At 37.5% G+C, this 21,893-nt stretch overlaps 1 protein-coding gene across 2 annotated transcripts in view; it reads left to right on the top strand.

Annotated features, from left to right (window-relative positions):
* The window catches only part of Cacna2d1 (calcium voltage-gated channel auxiliary subunit alpha2delta 1), a 440,143-nt gene that overhangs the window by 400,118 nt on the left and 18,132 nt on the right, over positions 1-21,893 (top strand). For both annotated transcript variants that reach the window (XM_059257264.1, XM_059257263.1), the window contains exons 23-31: positions 544-604; positions 10,901-10,998; positions 13,511-13,598; positions 14,708-14,770; positions 15,434-15,537; positions 16,394-16,480; positions 17,519-17,586; positions 17,994-18,032; positions 19,380-19,451. In XM_059257264.1, the coding sequence (XP_059113247.1) occupies positions 544-604; positions 10,901-10,998; positions 13,511-13,598; positions 14,708-14,770; positions 15,434-15,537; positions 16,394-16,480; positions 17,519-17,586; positions 17,994-18,032; positions 19,380-19,451 (680 nt within the window). The remainder of the gene's footprint in view (positions 1-543; positions 605-10,900; positions 10,999-13,510; positions 13,599-14,707; positions 14,771-15,433; positions 15,538-16,393; positions 16,481-17,518; positions 17,587-17,993; positions 18,033-19,379; positions 19,452-21,893) is intronic.

The raw sequence follows: 21,893 nt of genomic DNA, 5'->3' as shown, positions 1-21,893 counted from the left end.
TGACTACCCGAAAGTTGGCAGCAGACCAGGGCGGGTGTGCCTGTGTTTGCTCACACAACCTGTCACGCCCAAGTTGGTTTTATTTTTTGTAGACTTAATATCATGTTTCTTTTTTCATCTTTCCACCTACTAATTCATACCTAATATAAAGATTCATATTGCCTCACCAAATGCATGACTGAGTTCACTCAAAGCATTTTATCATAATGTTAATAAATTTCTTCATTGATATTTTAAATAAGACACTTGCTGTAATATATGTATTAATATCTTAAGATATTTAAGTATATTAGATGAAGAGTATAAATAGCATTTTATATGTAATTACTGCTGTAAGCATCTAGTGAAGCTTACCCATATTATGATCTTATTATATTGGGAAGCATTGAGAATCTTGACAGTTAATTTGTTTCAAGTTTAAGATGTAAATAGTCTGTTTAAGTTTTTCTTACTAGGTGTCTTTACAATGGCATCATGTTGCCCTTGACCTTTGAAGCATATGCTTTATATTGTTTATCTAATCTTATATCATTCAATTTTCAGATTCAGAAACCCTGAAGCCAGACAATTTTGAAGAATCTGGCTATACCTTCATAGCTCCAAGGTTGGTTTTGTTGTTCTGATTTCTTCTGTAATAACTCATATTGTTTGCTAAGTCCTTCAAAAACTCCTTAATTGGGATCAAGGTTACTCTTGGCTCATTCTATGTACAATTGTGGAACCAAAGGGACAGTGACTTTTAAGCTTCCAATAGCCTGTCTGTATATTCATCCAGATAACTGCTATTTGTTTTAATACTGGGGGAGCAATTGCTGTAGATGGAGCAGTGTGCGAACTCAGGTGCATAATGGCAGATAGGACAGAGGGACTTTGGTCTTCTGGAGTAAACAATGCATCCAATAATGGAGAATTGTCTACTGGAGGTTGTTTAGCATACACATATAAGCACAAAGGTACTCCACATATACATATAATTATCTTGGGAGCATATGTACAGATACATACATGCATATGTGTAAGCCTACACACTTAAGTATGGAATGTTTTCAGCTCAAATTTTTATATACTTAACACAGATTTCTGGATGGAAGGTTTTATTAAAGGATATTTTTATTATATTTATATATAGAAAACTCAGCAGTGTACATGTAACATGCTAGTTTGGTTTTAAGTCTTTGGCTTTTGCCTTTTTTAAGGTTGACAGTGCCACCCACTGATTTTGGACCCAGGACATTATTCCCAGATTGTTTTATCTGTCATTGTTCTTGGTCCTGATTGCTTTCACTAACTTAACCAGAGCACATTTGTCTTCTGAGGTCACCTGTGTGAGGCAATGGTGCTGCATGTCTTCCTGTGGACCAGCTGCCCAGCCTGGCCTTGATGCTGCAGTAGGGGGTCCCTGTCATGTAACACAGCAGGTGGCTTTATGAGGTTTGCAAAATGTGCAACCAATGCCAGCTGGGCTTGTTTGTTCTCCACAGAGTCGTGATGCCATTGACCTTGATCACAGAACAGGTGGTCTCTCTAGGGCGTTCCCTTTGCCGGCAGCTTTCCTCTCAGTGCCAATCCACAGCCTCTGTTTCTTCTGCCACTCGGTCTCTGGCCTGTGTGTGGGCAGCCTGGAGCAGCTGGAGAGCTGACGTTCCAGGGCCTTGGTGAACTTCATTGGGTTCTTGGAACTGATAATACAAGGGCCTTTGGAGTGGCAGTTTATTGTGTTAAGTCCATTGACAAAGTGGGTGAGGTCTCTTTGGCACTGGATGTCCAATGTCTTTTCTCAAACAGAGGATTCACCACCTTTTTGTCCTGCTTCTTCATGACAGTAGGGGTCAAAAGCACCTTCCTCCTCTTGGTTTGTTTTCATTTTGGTGTTTTGTCTAGCTATGGGGGAGGAAAATACATTGCCTCACATGTGTGTGTGTGTGTGTGTGTGTGTGTGTGTGTGTGTGTGTGTGTGATGTATATAGTAACATTACCTCATGTAATTTGTGTGTCATATATGTGTGTGTTTGTATGTGGGTGTGTAAGAATATGAACCCATGGGGCCGAAGATCTTTCTCTGCTATTATTACTCTCCACCTTGTTCCCCAGAGGCAGGGTCTCTCATTGATTCTGAAGCTTGCAAATTCAGCTATACTGGCTAACTAGGAAGCTCCTAGCATCTGTCTATTACCTCCTTCCAGCTCTGAGAGTCCAAGTATGCTTAGTGATTGATGCCCAACCTTATCCCATAATTTTCATATGAACATATCTTACTAATCAAGTTTATTTCTCTCATGTAATCACTATCCAGAATGCATATCTTTATTCTACCTCTATTTGACTACTTGAAACTAGTCAATTCTTTTCTTTCTTTTTGTGTTATTTTGGGGCCCTGTCTTTAGTAGGCAGTATATAGTATCAAAATAAATACACTTCCTATTAATCCAGGCTAGATTGTCTAAGAAAATAGAGATAGAAAATTCCATTATTATGTTTTCAGTTGCATTTTGTCCAGAAACTTCTTGAAGAACCTAAAAAGGGTTCCTAGAGTTATTCAGAGTTAGTCTTTTATTTTTGCATATGAAAATTGCTAAATTCTGCCTCTATTTGAAAATTGGTAGTATTTGTAACATTTTGAAAAAGCCACATTAAGAAAGCAGGTCATTGGCTCTGAGCGTCCCTCCATCACTGTGCTGTGGAGGGATCATCTCCTCCACCCTTTTTGCCATCTCTCCCATGATGTTACACTGTTTTGATTTTCTCAGCCCCGTTCAATGCAGAATTCTTCCATGAACTTCATTTCTTCCCACACAGAGAAGTTGCTGAGAACTGAGCCTACCTGAGCTCTTTCCTTATGTGAGTCTATCTTCAGGCCATGAGCCATGCATAAGTTGGGGTGATGTCTCCCAAATCTAACATGACAGTTCTAACTGCTAGAAACAACAGATGCAAATGGCCTGTTGACATTGCAATAGAGAATCAAACAGATCTCTTTCCAGACTTTGTCCACCCTCATATTTCCACATAAGACATTCATGTGTCATGAAAGCCTAACAGGAATGTTTCTTCAATGTGCTTCCAATTCAGTGTCTTGTAAATATTTGTCCCACTTGGAAAGCACTTCTTGTGTTGCTTTTATGAAGAAAATAGTATTTTTTCAGTGTACACTCTTGAGCCATGGCAGTTGTCCTGACCTGCTCCCATTTACTAATTGATCCCCGAGTCTTGCCAGGTCTATCTTAGGACCCATGTATATTTCTGTCACTCTCTAGCTATTTGGCCCTGATGCAGGCCAAGGCCTGTTTGTGCTTATAGCTGCATCTGAGAGGATCTCACTTTTCCCCATTTGCTCCTGGTTTTTAATCCTGTTTCTATTCTGTGACTACAGAGAGTTAGTAAACTGAAGGCATCTTTCTCAACAGCTACTTACTAACTAGTGGCTCTGCATTGTTATAGTGATAATCTGGGTTGTATTCCACAGCTTTCAAGTGCTCTGTCTCCAGGGTTCAGAGTTCTATTGTGGTTCCCTTTACTGGGAACTAGGAGCTTGCAGACTGGCTTGCCTGTTCATTGAAGTAGAGAAAGTCTCATTTTCTCATGTAGTGTTTCTGGTGGCTATACTATCTGTTCTGGTTTGGTTTTTGTTGCTGTCATAAAACACTCTGCCCAAAAGCAATTGAGGAGAGGAATGGGTTTATTTAGATTACAATTCCAAGTACAGTCTGTTATTGAGGGAAGAATGGGCAGGAATTCAAGCTGGAACATGAGAGAGAAATCATGGAAGAACACTGGTGACTAGCTCACAAGGGCTTGCCTATCTACCGTTTTTAGACAGCACAAGACCACCTGCCCAGCTAATGGTCCCACCCACAGTGGGATGAACCTTTCTGAATCAGTTAACCATCAAAACAGAAATCCATAGACATGCCCACAGGCCAAACTGATCTATGCAATCCCTCAACTGAGATTCCCTTCTTAAGGGACTCTATCTGTGTCAAGTTGACATTTGATGCTCACTGGGACACAGTCTATGGAATACTCAGCAGTAGACATGACTAGTTCTAGCACAGACTTCATGGGCTCAGAGTCTGAGTCACTTGCTGTATTGCCCTATTTTAAAAGATGTCCCCATGCCTAGTCTTTCTTCCACTTATTCTCTTTTGCATTTTCACTATGTATACACAAACCCCATTAAATCCTAAACCTCAACATCAGCTTGGGAAATTCCAGCCATCACTCTATTATGTGACCTCCTGATACCTTCATGCAATTTTTCATTTCTCTTACCAAAGATTTAGTCACTTTTCATTTATTCAGTTTACTTCACAGAACCACTATGTGCCCATTTGAATTACTCTTTGACATTCAGTATTGAATCCCTTGTCCTGTATAATGTAGAGCTGAATAAATACTTGGTAACAGGAGAATCTAAGAATATATGGATATCATTTTTAAAAACCATAATAACTGTGTTCATGTATGTGTGCACATATATTTGTGCCTGCAGAGACTAGGAGTCAGCCATGGAGAATGTTTTTTAAGACAGAGACTCACATTGATTTGGAACTTAGTCAATTAGGCCAAGCTCTTTGACCAATAAGCCTCAAGGATCCACCAATCTCCTCTCCATTCCATCACCCTTTAAGTGGGTTCTGAAAAGCTAACTCAGATCTTCACACCTTCATTATCTACTATCCTAATTTGCTTTCTGTTGTTCTGATAAAACACCATGACCAAAAGCAACTTGGAGAACGAAGGAGTTATTTTCATTGTGCCTCCACATCATAGTCTGTCTTTAAAGGAAGTCAGAACAAGAGCTCAAGAAGGACCCTAAAGGCAGGAACTGAAACAGAGGTCATGAAGGAGTGCTACTTATTTGCTTTCTGTGACTGCTCAGCTTGCTTTCTTATATAACCCAAGACCACATGCCCAGGAGTGGCACTGCCCACAGTGGGCTGGACCCTCCCATATTAAATATTAATAACAAAAATGCACCACAGACATGCCCAGACCATCTGATTGAGGTGAGTCTTCAATTAAGGTTTCCTCTTCCCAAGTGATTCTAGTTTGTGTTAAGTTGACAAAAACTAACTAGCATAATTTAACCCTTGTCACCTTGACACAAATGCATGATTATTAAACTATAACCTTCCCTTTATTTTTATCTCCAAGTCTCATGATAACATAACAATATAAAAAAAAAGTATAACTTTAAAAGTTACACTGTCTTTAAATTTTTCAGCAAGTCCAAGATCACTATAAAACTCCAAAATCTCCTAACTGTCGGCCTTTGTAAAATCAAAACCCAAATTATATACTTTCTTATTCTAAAAGAGAAGATTCTGGGCACAATTAAAATTAAATGAAAGCAAAAGCAATATCTAGAAGTGCAAATCAAACCCTGTAGTTCAATGTTCATCATCTTGGACTCACTTAAGATCTTCTGGCATCCAAAGGACTTGGGCAGCCCCACTTCTCTGGCTCCACCATCCACAGCACATGCATCTTGTCTAGTAGGCTCAGGCTAGCTCCACTCCACACCTTCCAGTGTCCTTGGTGGTCATTCTATGATCACGACATTTCCAGTATACTATATTCCTGGCTGTAACTATGGTTAAGCCTTCATCAGTGGTCTTCCCTGGAATCTGCAGGAATTCCAACCCTATCACATGGTGTCAAGGCTCAGCTTTTTTCCATGATCCCTCCAGATTTAGGATTTTTACTTCAACTGAGGCTCCACTTTCACCAATGGCCTCTCCTGGTCTCTCTAGAGGGAGAATCTAACCCTGACACATAGGGCCAAGCCTCAGCTTATCTCCATGACCCCTTTGTGCCTGCATATGGGAGACTCTTATCAATTGCCAACTTTATTTGCCAGCTTGAGCTATGTCCTTGCCCTAGTGCACCATAGCGTCTGCATACTGCCCCTAAGGAAATATTTCTTGGAAAAATTTGCTTCAGTGATGCTAGTCTCTTATGAACAACAGATAATCTCCATCCTTAGCATCAACTGTCCCAGTAAACCAAAGGTTTCACTTCTGGGGATTTTTTTTTTCTGAGACAGAGTTTCTCTGTGTAGCTTTGTGCCTTTCCTGGAACTCGCTTGGTAGCCGAGGCTGGCCTCAAACTCACAGAGATCTGCCTGGCTCTGCCACCCGAGTGCTGGGATTAAAGGCGTATGCCACTTTAAGATTTATTTTTACTTATGTAAATGAGTGTTTTGCCTGCATGTAGTTATGTGCACTGTATGCATGCCTGGTGTCCTGAAAGGCCAAAAGAGGGTGCTGGATCCCCTGGAATTAGAGTTACAGGTGGTTATAATCTGTTGTGTGGGTGCTGGTAGCTGAATCCAGGTCCTATTCAAGTCACTTCTATTGCTATGACACATAACCAACCCAGCAAACTCTTAGAAAGAAAGCATTTAAATGGGGATTTTCTCACCATTTCAGCGGCTCAGTCCATTATCAACATGGCAGGGGACATGTTGACATGCATGGCACTAGAGCAGTAACAGAGAGTGACATTCTGATCCATAGGCAGCTTGAGAATCGACCTTGAGACAGTCAGATATGGGGTGGGGGGAAGACACCCTGGGTCTGGTGTGTCAGTTTTTTTAAACCTCTCAAGCCACTCCCAGTGACATACTTCCCTCAACAAAGCCACACCCATTTCAACAAGGCAAGGCCATACTTCCTAATATTTCTCAAACAATGCCACTCCCTGGTGACTAGGAGTTCAAATATATAAGCCTACTGGAGGCATTCTTATTCAAACCACCACTTTCTCTTAAACACTGAGCCATCTCTCCAGCCCCCTTCCATAGATTGTGTGTGTGTGTGTGTGTATGTGTGTGTGTGTGTGTTGTTGTTGTTGTTTGTTTGTTTGTTTGTTTTAGAAAGGTTCTTTCTATGTAGCTCTGGCTGTCTGGGAACTCACTATGCAAACCAAGCAGGCCTGAACTCACTTCTGACCACACCCACTCACTCCTCCTTACCCCACTACACTCCCAACCCCTCCATGTGGAGGGATTAAAGTCCCTCACCACCTTGTGACTTGTTTTGCCTTGTTCTGTTGATATCCCTGGGAGACCTGCTCTTTTCTGAAGGGAAACAGAGGAGGAGTGGATCTGGGGGAGAGGAGGGATAGGAAGGGGAGTGGGAAGAGTGGAGGGAAGGGAAAACTGCAGCTGGGATGTAATTTATGAGAGAAGAATACATTTTTTAAAAGTCCTGCCTAGTTATGATTTTTTTTTTCATAATATTTTTGTTGATTATTTGGGGATTTCACATCATGAGCTGTGAGCACACTCACTTACCAGTCCTCCCAGGTCCATCCCTCCACCCTTGGGACACCCACCCCCCAAAATAAAAGGGAAGAAGAGGAGGAAGAGGAAGAAGAAAGAAGGAAACAAGTGCAATTTGTGTTGCCCATATACTCACTGGAACATGGTCAAAAAACTCCCTGTGGCCAGCCCCTTAAAGAAGATTGAGTCCTTCTTTACCCGCACCCACACCAGAATCCATCAGATTCTTAGTCATTAGACTCAGTGTCTGGCAAGGCACACACTCATGGCATGTTTGAATCTGGCACAATATGCTGTGTGGTTTTCAGTTGTCACTATACATTCTTATTATCCAACAACTGGCTCCACCAGCAACCCATTCATTGTTTCTCAGCAGTGTATTGTTTAAATTATCTCCTTTGTTTCTATTCTCATTCAGTGTTCACACTATCACACAATACCTTTTGCCATTATTATACAACAAAAAGTAAATGATAACTTTAGATTAATTCATAAATGAGCCATACCCAGGGAGAGGGGTGTCTAATTGATTGGTCCAAATAACAAAACCTTTCTGTGTGCTGATACAAGTCAAAATTGCTCTCAACTTGGAGTTCAGTGGAAGTAAGCGGTGACAGGCAAGGTTCCCCTAGAAAAGGGGAGCATTAAGGAGAAACTAGGGTTCTCTGGCATTCCTGGCCAGTAGATAGGACAGAACAAAGGACATTTCCAACTACTGGCCAAGGAGAAGAGTTAGAACTATTCACTTTCAGAGCCTCGGTTTCAGAATCTCTCTCGTCCATTTTTGTCTCCTGTTAGAAAGGGCACAGATTAGTCATCAAAAGACACACTTCATCAGGGTTAACCTATTGCTAGTCAGAAGCCTCTGGGGAAACCCTGACATCTTTGAATCTGTTTTCTACACTTTAATACTTTAAATGCCTTTGTTTTAGGATTTTTCAATTAAAACAAAATTGAGTCAGAAATGTTTTTAGATAATAAAATGGTAGTCCAGATATGGTTTGGATAATAATTTGTGGTATTTTTTTTATCTAGTTCCTTTAAAATCTTGTTTTTGGCTTCTAGCTTGTGAGATCATAACTCAAATTCAACGTAGAGGTCTTTAGACTGCAGGGCTACCCTTACTTCTGAAACAGCAAAGCTTTGTGGGCAAGTCAGACTTAGCTTTCTTAGCAGTCCAATGCATTTGCATTATGGAAACTTTCTAAAATTTGCCTCTAAACTAAGTTTTTTTTCCACAGCAAGATTATTATATCTAAAATATGAAGCATAATTTTTAAAACTTTTTAAGTTGGCCTCAAGAAAAATGATTATAGATTTGTTTTTCTTTTTCAGCTAAAAAGTGTTTATAAACCAAACCTTTTTCACTTTGTCTTTGGAATTCTGGCTCTCTGTTCTGCTCTGTTGCTAAGGGCTCTGTGTTTAGGTGATTGCTTTTCCTCTTGAGAAGTTTACCTCGTATTCCTTGTCCTGAATGTTGGCTGTTTCCATTGGTTGGATGAGCCTGCTTGATTTACTTGTGAGCTTCATGTACTTTTGTTGTCTTTATGTGACCTATATTTCTGAATCAGGACTGTAGTTCTCTAAATAAGATTTGCAAAACTTGTTGGTCCCAGAATCCTTTCATAGAATCTGCCCAGTCCAACTATATTCTTAGTGGGAAATAAATGCTGTTTGCTCTCTTTTGCCTCCCTGCTACTCATAGTGACAGCAGAAACAGTGCAAGCCACTGGTCTGTAGAGTAGCAGCAGTAGTTATTGGAAGGTGCTTGCAAAGGGCAAGAGCCAAGTTTGTAGCAGGCTTTCTTGGACCACTAGCCCCCAAATCATGACACTGAGACTTATTATTAGTTATGAATGCTGCTCAGCCTTAGTTTAGGCTTGCCCCACTAACTCTTAGAACTTACTTTAATCTGTTTCTCTTCATCTATGTTTTGCCTCAGGGCTTTTTACCTTTCTTTCATTCTGTATGTCCTACTTCCCTGCTTCCTCTGTGTCTGCCTGGCCCCAGGGTTCTCCCTCTCTTTCTCCCTTGTTCTCTCTCTCCAATCTAGAGTCCTCCTCTGCCTAGCTATTGGTTGTTCAGCTTTTTATTAGACCAATCAGTTGCCTTGGGAAGGCAAAGTAAAACAAATGCAACACATCTTTACATAGTTAAAGTAATATTTCACAACATAAACAAATGTAACACACCTTTACATAGTTAAATATTTCACAACATAAACAAATGTAACACACCTTTACATAGTTAAATATTTCACAATATAAACAAATGTAACACACCTTGACATAAAGTAATACTCCACAACAAATTTTGCTTTAAAATATCTATGATTGAAGCAGTAAAAATTATTAAGTTTCTTGCTGCTCATCTAGAAAAGGAGAGAGAGTCTTCCACGATGAAGGAATCAATCCTACCACGTTCTAGAGTAAGCCAGTTCCTCAAAGGAAAGCACTGTGCAACTGAATGAGGAGCCTGAGAGGTGCCATCTTCTCTTTGCTTTAAAAAGTGCTGTTTCATGTGAACAAATGACAGACGACCCACACCACTCATGGTTAGGCACTCAGCAGAGATTTTCCAGAAATTACTTGAAATCACTGTTGCATAGTCTATAAGCTTGTAAGCAAAAGTCAGATTCGGAGGAAATTATATCTACTACTATAAGCATGGCAGCATCCTAATACAGATCTGCATTATTTGGTGAGTTCTGTGGTGATATTATTGATTTGAGTTTTATAAATGATGATGCAGAAATTATGCCTAAAAATTATTTTTCTAAGGAATCAATTTATGATATTATAAATTCATCCAAAGTACAAGGTAGAACATTGGCTTTTAATATAATAGAATATAAAAGTTTATTGACATTTTAAAATCACTTACATATAATCAAAAAATTACTAGTAAGTTATAGTTATCAATAGTTACATTAGTGAAAAGACTATTACAGTAATCCTGTCTTGCAGAGTGTGATAGAGATGGAAGCCTGTTTGTTATCCCAGGATGCAGGAAGACAGAAGTAGGAGGATTGCTCCAAGTTGGAGGCCAACCTCAACTACACAGCAAATTTCAGGGCCACATAGTACGACCCACCTCAAAACCACCAAAAATCAAACAAACAAGCCAAGATCCCTTTTTTTCTAAGTCTATTTTTGAGAACATATTTTCTTAATGGCCCTCAAAATAAGTCAAGAATTTAAGATATTTGTAAATATGTAAAACATCGCCATGGTTTTTTAATCTTAACATATAGATTATTATGGAAAAGTATGATAATATATGATGAGCTTATTAATATTATAGTGAATAAATATTTTGAATTTGTCTTAATATGAAATTGATAAAAGCCACAATTTACCATGCTATTTTAGCAAATACATTTGTATTGAGCACCCACTCTCCAGAGACCAGGCAGTGAATATGTGCTGTCTATGGTCTTACCACTCACTAGCAGTTCTGTTTGAGAGAGAAAACAATGTGGGGTGGGTGGGTGGGTGGGAACAAGCTCAATCACAAAATTGCAAAGCCATACAACCAATAAATACTGTTTCTGCAAACTGTAAAGTTGTAAGGTTTTGATTTCAATATCTTAAATATTCAAATCTTGTTTTTCAGAGAATACTGCAATGACCTTAAACTCTCGGATAATAATACTGAATTTCTTTTAAATTTCAATGAATTTATTGATAGAAAAACTCCAAATAACCCTTCTTGTAAGTATTGATGAACTTGTAGTACCTGCCTCGGTGCTTGTGTCTAAAGTGGTCAGCTTGGTTTATATGATCAAATCTCAGGATGATCTTATCAGCTTATTGGTGGGCTGATTTATTTACTACATGAATGTTAATGGTAATATGCAGCAATTTGGTCCTTAACGTTTTATAATATAGCAATGTCACTTCGTTATTAAGTGAAATCAGGTTCTCAAAGCAAGGTAGTCAGTACTTGAAAGCAGTTAAGTGGTATGCTCACCCTAGTTCCTATCAAATTTTAAAATTTGGTTTGCATCATCTATTGGAGATTTTCATTACAATGCACTTGCTATATAGAGAAAAACATAGTGCATGTTCTTTGAATATGTTATATCTTCAAATTTATTTTTCTTATGAATAGAGTATAAAGAATAATCACTTAATAGTTTTCTTTCCTTATGACTTAGTTTGATCACAAGCAACTTTGTCTAAAAAATATACTTCTGTAGTTGCATACCTTATGAGACAAATGTGGTAGAGATGGAGACAGCTTTAATAATTAATTTTAACTATCATAGTTGTCTCTCTGATAAATCTACATCATTAATTCCTTAAGATTTGGTTCAGATACGAAGGTTCTAGACTTTTAAATATTTAATAATAAAAAATTTTTCATCCTAAAAATGACTTGTAAGAATTCCACCAGGAACAACTCAAGTGAGAAGTAAGGGAGGGAAGCAAATACACATGAAATTTATCCCAATAAATAGAATTTGAAAAAAGAACATAGATGAAACATTCACTTCCTCCTTGTATTTCTCTTTTCCTTTTCCCTTTTAAAAGGCAATTATTTCTATTATGAAAGGCTAAACAAAGCATTTCTATTAGTTATCAAGAGTCCTTCTCTTGCGGCCTCCTCCTCAAAGCTGCCTCTCCCTCTCGAACTGTTATGTCAAAAACCCAACTGAGTTGTTCTGTCTCCCCTCTCCCACCCGCCCCGCCTCTTACATCAATCAGATATTAGCGAAGACCGTACATTCCTCATTGGAGTCAGATGAGGTTTTATCATGAGTGTGAGAAGAAAGTACCTGTAGGTTTCCTCAAGGATTCACATCCTGAGAGCAGACAAGCCACAGGAGGCAAAGTGAATAAGATATGCTCTTTGATCTTGGGTTCTCATTTTTTATTCTTTCTGTTGCCTCTGAACTTGGACAGGCATGCTCTTCAGTTATTACAGAATTGACAGCCGAAAGCCTGTGCTCTTGAGCTGATATTACTGCATTCAAAAATACAATTTTGGAATAGTGCTAGTATAGGATAACTCTACCCCTTTCCCCTACTCCAAAACAAACACAAAAATGGACATTTATAGGAGTTTTCAAGAAGTCAAATGTATGGTCTGATATTATGTTCAACTGTGGAATGTGGTAGAATTAAAGTATCTTTTCCTTATTTAAAAAAGGTGAAAGTAGACAGTGACATATTTGTTTCATATTTTTACTTGGTAATTTCAGTTAATAATCCTATCTACTTATGAGCATGTATATTGCATATATATATATATGTATGTGTATATATATACATATATATATATATGTTATCATGGTGTGGAACTACCATATTAAGCTACATAACCAAACAAAACATAGAAAAAAGAATATTTTTTCATTGTTTCCAAAAATGTCATAATGCAGATGTCTTTTTTAATTTTCATCTATCATTTATTTTTGTTTAAGTTTTTTCCTGAGAGTTGCATACAAGAGTGCTATATTCAAATCCTTTCCAACCCTGCCTTTCTGCCTTCCAATGCCTCCCACCCCAACTCCCTCTCAAGTCATGACCTTTTCCTTTTCAATTACTAATGTCACATATGTATGAATACATGTTAAGTATATATTCAAATATATATACATGAGTATACATATATACATATTTGTATACATAAATATTTAAGATATATATTTTAAATGTGCAAATCTGTACATATATGTACATATATATGCAAATACAAATCCCACATACAACCTCTGTGTCCATTTAGTGTTGTTCATATGTATATGTGTTTAAGGATGACCACTAGGAATTGGATAGCCCATCAGGGACCTTGTCCCTGGAGAAGTCTGATTCTCCATGTCTCAGCAGTCATCAACTGTCTAGAGTTCTTCATCATCACTGGGGCCTCATAAAATTCCCCCATCCATGTTGGCACATCAACTGTTAATGTCTTTGTACGATTCTTGGCCAGGCAACGTTATGTTTAGCTTTCATAGGTGCAGCTTCCTTGGCATGTCCAGGAGTCAGATGTCTTTCCATAAAGCATTTTCTCTTATTAGTAATTGGCATTTGTAATACTAATTCATTCATGTCCCCAATATATAAGGTAAGATTAATGATAAAGAAAATACACAATATATATGGAATACTCCTGCATATCTACTCAACTGGTTTTGAAAACAGTAAATATATTTTTATTATTATTTGAATTTAAAAAATCTATGTGAGTTTAATTAAAGATATCATTTTTCTGTGTTAGGTAATACAGATTTGATTAATAGAATCTTGTTGGATGCTGGTTTTACAAATGAACTTGTCCAAAATTACTGGAGTAAGCAGAAAAATATGTAAGTATTTGTTCTTGTTAATATATATATATTGCATTTCAGTTTCACATCTCCCTGGGAAATGTTTAGATAATGGGCCTCATAAATTCAGTTAGTTATTTAACTTTAGAAATGATTTCTCAGGGAATCATTTTATAATTGTTGATAATTTGCATTTTCAGTTGTGAGCATAATTCAGTGGTTATATTGGCCATATGTGAGCATTATATGTTAATATGGCTAAAACATATTTAATCAACAAGTTTGTGTATGTGTGTTTGTGGTAAAGTAGGTTTTCTAGTGAATGTTTAATTGCCTTTCTACTGGCACGTGCTGCTCTCTTCTATAATCTTATAATCTCTCAATGATAGAGAGTTTGCAGGGTGGTTCTCATTCACAATCTCCCCTCCATGCGTTTCCAGTCAGCCACTCAACTAGATACTTCTTCTGAGCGTGTTTACCTCTCTTCTTCATAATCGAGGTCCTAAAATAGCATATTTCAGCTGCGTTTTGTGCCTTTGGCGCTTTCCTTCCTGGTCCCAGTTCCAAGGCTCTTGCCTCTACACGGCATTCCTGCCCCAGTCCTCTTTCTAAAGTGTTTTAATGTAAAGAAAAAGATGGAGCTTGGAGACGGGTATGCTGGCCCATGACTATAATCTCAGCATCTAGGAACAGAGGCAGGGGCAGCACAGGCGTAAGGTCATCCTTGGCATAGATCAAATCCCACCTGAAGAGGTGGGGAGGGGCAGTTCTTAAGCATGAATTTCGAAACCACTTGCAAGCTGTCCCTTTAAGAACCTCATGCTGGAGGATGAACTGCCTATGACTTCCCTCTCTTTGTCTTATTCCTTCCTCGCAAACTCCAGGGCCTAGACTAGCTTTCTCTTTTCTCTCTCTGTGGATGTCCTCTGTATCCCTGCTCATCATCGTCAGATGACAGCTCCACCCTTCTTTCTTCTAAGATGACTCTGAAGTATACCGACAGTGAGAGCTTCATTTCCTAGATTCTTCACCTGTCATTGTGTGTGTTGATGTGTAACTTGGTTGCCTTGATTTCTTTTCTATCACGAACACCTAGCTCAGCATCTTAAAGCTTACTTTTTCTAACATCCTTTTATCTTCTATTTTAGCAAAGGAGTGAAAGCACGCTTTGTGGTGACGGATGGTGGGATTACAAGAGTTTATCCCAAAGAGTAAGTTCAAGTAACATCTGTAAAAATAAGTTCGTTGCAACAGCCTGTGCCAAGGGCCTGGATGTTGCCATGTAAGGAAGCTATTCTTTGGGAAAACTGATCATTGTTAGTAGATTAAATTGCAGTATTGTTTAAAGTGTTTATATTAATAAAATATTCCATTTCCCTGGGCAATATTATTATAAGGTGTTTCAATGGCAGTTGCTAGTCATATTTGTATATATAAATTCATTACAAAGTTTAAGAGAGGTTGAAAGAGATATTCCTCTTTGTAGAAAGAGTCCAACTGGGCTGTATGAGCATAATGAGCATAGTGAGGACTTAGAGCGGTGTTAGTGTAGCACATCCTTGCTTACATTGCTCTTTCATGACTCATATCTCTCGTTGTCTTAAGAACAGTTCCTGCAGTGGGATGAATAGGTGCCAAGGCTTATTAATATTAGTTAACTGATTTATCCATAGTTTCTCAACTGAGAGTCAGCTTTTCTTATTCTTAGTATGCTGATGCATTGCTTAGTAATAAGTACCAGTTACACTATCCATACCTGACCCTTAGGCGTACCTGAATAGTAGATATATCTGTAGAGCTGTATTTCCACAAAAGGAATTCAGGTTATCATGTACATTAAGGAATATAAATGATGAGAACCATTTCCTCCCTAGGGCTGGAGAAAATTGGCAAGAAAACCCAGAGACATATGAGGACAGCTTCTACAAGCGGAGCCTCGATAATGATAACTATGTTTTCACTGCGCCCTACTTTAACAGTGAGTATTCTTTGGAATTCAATGTCTCAGTTCCTTTTAAATCTTAAACAACTGTTACACCTGGTGCCTCTCCCTTCAAATCAATATATTTTGTTAATTGCCTAGAATGGTCATTATTGAGTATATAATATGTACAGGAGATTGGGAAAACAGAAAAGAAACATGCATTTAGTTGAAGAAATCTAATGCATACACAGCAAGAAGTCCTGCAGCAATGCAGACCTGGCATCTTCTGCAGGCATGCGCACTAAGTAGAAACATATGGGGCTAATCCCATGTATTTCAACTACTGCATTCAAATGTGGCTGATGAGTGAAATAAGTTGGTGTATAGTAATGAATTGTATCTTATCTATGTTAATTGTATAATTTGCTATCTATAAAAAATTGTCCATCTTTTAATATAATTTATATGTTTCTTTGTTCCTCCCCCTGAAGAAAACTATTTTTGTTCAACCATTCACTATCTATGTACATAGTTACTTTATTACTCTCGTTTTACAAATGAGGAAACTGAAATCCATAAGGTTTCAGAGTTATATCCACAGACATACATCTTAAAAAGACAAAGCCTGTTTTGTGACTCCAAGATCTTTCTTTCCAATTCCCTCCAACATTTCGAAATATTCCACAATTGTGATTGGGCATGTATCCATCATATTATGGAAGTGGATGAAATGAAGTTGAGTAATTCCTGTCAGTAAATAAATACATAAAAACCAACTCATGATCAGTCAGATTTCTTTGGTATATTCCAAAAGAAAAGAGAAAACTGAAACCTCTTTATAAGCAGAATGCACCATTCAAAGGCTCAGAATGATGGTTCATCTAGATTAGTCTGTTTGCTTTTCTTTCAGAAAGTGGCCCCGGTGCATATGAATCTGGCATCATGGTAAGCAAAGCTGTAGAGCTGTATATCCAAGGAAAACTTCTTAAGCCTGCAGGTAAGCATACGTCGTGGATACATGTGGCCAAGGTTAAATAAGACATTACATTTCCTCATAACCTGGAAACATTTATTCAGAAGATCAAAATTTTATTTCTGAGATAGATCGACAATGCTACTCTGTCAGTATATCCTAGTCTCAAATACATGGAAGATTTGTGTCAAGGCTGTACATACTTATAATCATTTAAACATGAACTTACATTTACATACCTGTATACTAGACTACTATGTAGCTGCTGAAAACAATTAGAGCTGGATCTGTCTAAAATTGTTCAACTATTTGGAAAACAAATTAAATCAACTGGGCAACCAAAACAGAACAGTACAAATGAGAACTAGAAGTGGGCTGAGTGAGTGAATACAGTAAAACAAAATCCAGCACAGTGGCGTTTTTCATTATATGACTCAGTATTGTTTGCAGTTATATTTAGAGAGCAGATGGAAAAGGGGGAGAAGCAGTGTTTCGGCTCCTGGGAACCATGTTACCTATCTGTGGTTCAACTACTAGGAGTCACTCCATTATTTCCTGGCTCCTTTGCCTTTCACTCAATTGCTAATTGACTTGCCACTTATCACTTATTCCCTCAGCTTCTTCTCACTGTTCCCCACCTCTCCCCACCTCTCCCAATATCTCATAAACTCATCTGCCTGCTCTTTCAACAAATGTCTCTTAGGAATCTGATGCTTAAACTGGCAGGGTTAGAGAAACGTTTTATATGTACTGCTCAAATGATAGCATGTTTTTGAGATCAACACTCACATTTTCTAAGTAATACTGTTAATTAATTTGACAGCCAGGTGGTGGCTATTTTTAAAAAATTCCTTGAAATGTAAAATACAGTTTATGGGCTAGTTTAAGATTACAAGCACTATTTCTTAATGACTCCAAAAACCGTACCTCTGTAAAAAAAAAAAAAATCTTATATTGATTATCAAATTTATTAGCTAGTTTATAAATTGTCTAAGTTGTTACATTATAAAGATAATATTATAGAAATTATGACTTCAAATTAATTTACATTATATTTTTCAGTTGTGGGAATTAAAATTGACATAAATTCCTGGATAGAAAATTTTACCAAAACTTCAATCAGGGATCCGGTAAGATTTTTTTCACAGTTATTAAACTATGATGATTAATATTTTCAAAGTCCACATAAGTAAAAATGATCCTTATGTAGTGGCAAAATAAATTTCTAATATACTTCTAATACTTAAATAGAAATGGGCATTCCAGTTTTCAACATTTGTGTTTTCCTAGGCAATGAAATGAAATCAGTTCCGGCTGACAACTTGAAATGTTCATACAGATACATATTGAGTGATATTTTCTTTTTTAAAGAGGAAACTAGTATCTTTTCCCCTATAAACTATAATTATTTACTCTTATTTAGACCTGATAAAAATATTCCACACTGTCTTATTATAAAAAGTAGTTATTAAATTCAACTGATTTAAAACTGTGAAATGGTGATTAATTCTTTTTTTTCTTTTTTTTTTTATTTTAGTGTGCTGGTCCAGTTTGTGACTGCAAAAGAAACAGTGATGTAAGAAAACTCTTTAAAATAAATTTGACTGGAGTGTTTTTGTTTCTCTTGCTTACTGAATAATAATAATGTCGATGATTCAAAAGATCCAGGACTTTTGATCTAATGCTAACACATTCTGTAGAAAACTGATTAATACAGGTGCTGTAAATGCTTCTTCAGAAAACATTTATATCTTAAGGAAGGAGAAGAGTCATGTCCAAGTGGATCATGTTCTGTTTAGTATTGGTGAAGATGGAGTCTTTTGAATATCTTCAACTTTATTTATTTTTCAAGAAGTTTCTAAGCACAGTATTGGTTTCAAATGCAGTCTGCCCTCAACCTTTGTCCTTTCTGTGAATTTTCACAATACTGAAGGGGACAGGGGATGTGAACTAAATGCTGAAGGTAGACTTGGAAGGGTTAGGTCATACCTTGTGTCATCTCTCTGCAAAGCTGAGAAAGAAACCGTGAGCCAACTTTGGGAAGGACCTGAAGGTGCTCTAAGTAGGATGCTAAAAAACCAGGAACTGAAGAGGAAGATACGTGACTACCTACTCCATTTGTGTCCGGGACTGCCACAGGAAAAGGAGATTTCTGGCTTTCTGATGACTCCTGCTTCTGTGAAATTATAAGCCAAACCTTTTATTCTTTTAGAGTTTATTTACTTTCCCATAGACCCTGTTGTTAAATAGCTGCTTTAGAGAAAATGTTTCAGCAAACTGTTTGGATGCAGGAACATAGCACATTGTGTTTCCAACTTTGAAAACGATATTTTTATCATGATTTTGTTCAACATAAGCTATTAAATTTTCACACACTTAAACCAGGTGGAAATTTCTTTTCTCATCTATGAGCACATTCTCTTTTGCCTTCTTGTATAAATCTCCCATTTATCCAACTAAGTATTTTTAACAAGGTAATGTAAAATAGTTTCTCATATTTACTCCTTGATTTTTCCCTAGTCTATGAAATATAGTAAATAAAAATATAAATAGTTTCTTGTTAATATTAGGTTTAAAATAACAAATTTTTGTGGTATTAAATATGCTGGTCTATCCAGCATCTTGGATCCTTAGAGGACCTTGCAGTTTTAAAAGGCTTGGCTGAATCTCTCTTGAGATTTGTCCAGACAGTTAACACTGGTAGGTAGATAGCTGGTAACAGATTATTAAACCTGGAGGCTTGACATGAACGTGTGCGTACATGTGTAAGATTAGAGTCTCCAGAGTTCACTTTATCTGGAGAAGATGTAGTTATTGAAATGTCCCTATTGCTGTTGCTCAGCTTATCTGTATACTCTGGAGCAATGATGGAGCAGCATGCTAGCCTTGACATTCGCACTTACCTGTTGCTCTCTGCTCCTAGGTAATGGATTGTGTAATTCTAGATGACGGCGGCTTTCTTCTGATGGCCAACCACGATGACTATACTAATCAGGTATGGACCTGGAGTAAGGGAGAAGAAGTTCAGTTTCCAATGTGCTTTCTAGGATTAAAATCAGTAAACCCCTTTAGATGTTTAGAAATTGATGAGTTGTTCAATTTTTGTCACAAAAGAAATCTTCAAAAGTAATAGAATGTAAACCAAAGCATTCTAGATAGTAAATCAGCTCTCCTTTTGTAATTGATTTTACTCTTAGATAATGGTAGTCACCGTTAATGCACATAGTTGGAGATTTTAAAATATCTAAGTCATCATATGGACAGATGTAATTTCTAGACCAAAATTTGCAAACTGACCATAAGAGACTATTAATTCTGGATCTATATATCTAGGTTTTCTGTTTAAAATATACCAAGAGTTCCTAACACTAGCCTTTCTTCTGACTAACCATAACTTATCTGCTAAAGCTAGGAGTATGTACTGCCCTTTTTCTGAGGCTCACAGTTCATGACAGCCTGCTGGGTAGGTTTTTAGTCCTACCCTCCTCATTTACTATTGGTGAAATTATTAAGGCCACTCCACGTAGTTAAAAGGAGATTTATTTAATGGCGTAACTTACAAATTAAGGGATAGGTAGGTTGCGGGGTCTGGGGAAGGTGTATCGCAGTCCAGTGGTGTTCTCTGGAGCTCTGCTTGGCCCACCTCCACCGTCCAGGCTCCCGGAACAGAGCGCTGGCCCATCCAGATCTTGGGTCTCCAGGCGCCTCCCTTGGCCCCACCTTGTAGGTGTGACAGTTGCCGAAGTCTCAATGGGGGTTGGAACTTCCAGATCAAAGCTGGAATGGCTACCCACTACATCTCCCCCTTTTTGTCTAAATAAGAAGGTTCTAACCTAATACAAGACTATATACAAAGGAATGGTTATCAATATTGTCCAGGAATAATGAGGGATAATGACCTAGATAAGATGGAACTACAACCAATGCAAACAATATCAAGCAAGAAACACATACTAAAATCCAGAGAAATATAGAGCATAGGTAAAGGGCATGTTACAAAGATCATTCCAAAAGGTGTCCTATCCTAAAGAACCTGAATCTAATACTTAATATGTTCTAAGATATTATATATGTGTGTGTGTGTGTGTGTGTGTATATATATATATATATATATATATATATATATATATATATATATAAAGTTGTAACTATAACTGTTAGTTTTCAATCCCATCAAAGACCTGAGAAGGAATATAATGGTACCTGAGAAATGGTAGAAGGATGCAAGCAACTTTTGGGAATCTTGCAAGAGTAGACTGAGACAGCTGGCAGCCTGAACAGTCACCTAACATTTCTCAGCATTGTTAGTGCATTCAAATTGGCTACAGGCCTAGAGTATCTGACAGACCATTTTCAGAAGCAGGAATTCTGAAAGACCATCTTACCCTGTCTTGGCAGAGTACAGTGGTCGCTTTCCTTGTGTCCCGCTTGTCCAGAAAGGACAGCGTTGTATTCATACTGTCAGCCGTCGAGGCAAGGGCAGTTCTTTGCCCAGTAGGCCATTTTGTGCCAAGAAGACAAACTTCCAAATGGAAATGTCTTAGAAGCCCAACATTCTCTCGGGTGCAGCCAGGAGCAATTGTGTCTCACGTCAACAGAATTCTAAGTTATTTAAATGCCATATTCTCTAGGTCTTTGAAGTGTTTGAAGATTACCTGTCCATCTGACCTATGTATCTGAAAATCTGGATAACCTAACTAATGTAACTATAGAGATGACAAGCATAGGTAACTATAAATCTATAAGTCTTATCTACCGAAATAATCTAAGGACTAAGGCTTCACGTAAACAAGGTAAACAGTCTATAAGCAAATGTATGGTAAAGAATGATGACTTCAAAATTGTGACAATACACAAGATATTTATAACAGAGGTAGGAATATATAGTGCGATATGCAATATGACAATAATCTTAAATATATATCAATATACCGAATATCCTAAACAGAAGTAGAACATACATAAAGTATGACAGATATAAATTTACATTTGTATCAGTATACAAATATTTCAAATGAGTAGAAATATATGTACATTATAACAAATATAGTTCTGTATTTGTATCAATATCCAAATTATCTTAAACAGGAATATAAAATATAAAATAGTTTACATTTGTATCAACATATAAGAATCCATAACAGTGCAAATTACAGTGCAAATTATCTAAGGCTGCTATTTTACTAAATTTTTTTACTAGTATATACAATAATCTACCATAATATCTTATACCTATCCATTCCATTTCTTCTTCCCCCCCCATTTTTTTTTAGAATATTGAGTCTAATATTTTCTTCCACCCCAACCCTATAACCATCATCTATAACCCTGAGAATTATGAAATCTAAGGGAGAAGGGGTGTCATTTTCATAGAATTGCTTCCTGCTGTTTAGGGGGTGATGTTATCTCTGTTGGGTACTGTGAGAAAACTCAGATA

This window comes from Peromyscus eremicus, chromosome 3 (assembly GCF_949786415.1).
Source record: "Peromyscus eremicus chromosome 3, PerEre_H2_v1, whole genome shotgun sequence".
Lineage (NCBI taxonomy): Eukaryota > Metazoa > Chordata > Mammalia > Rodentia > Cricetidae > Peromyscus > Peromyscus eremicus.
The sequence above is the reverse complement of the archived record's forward strand: the minus strand, read 5'-3'. Positions and strand labels throughout refer to the sequence as shown.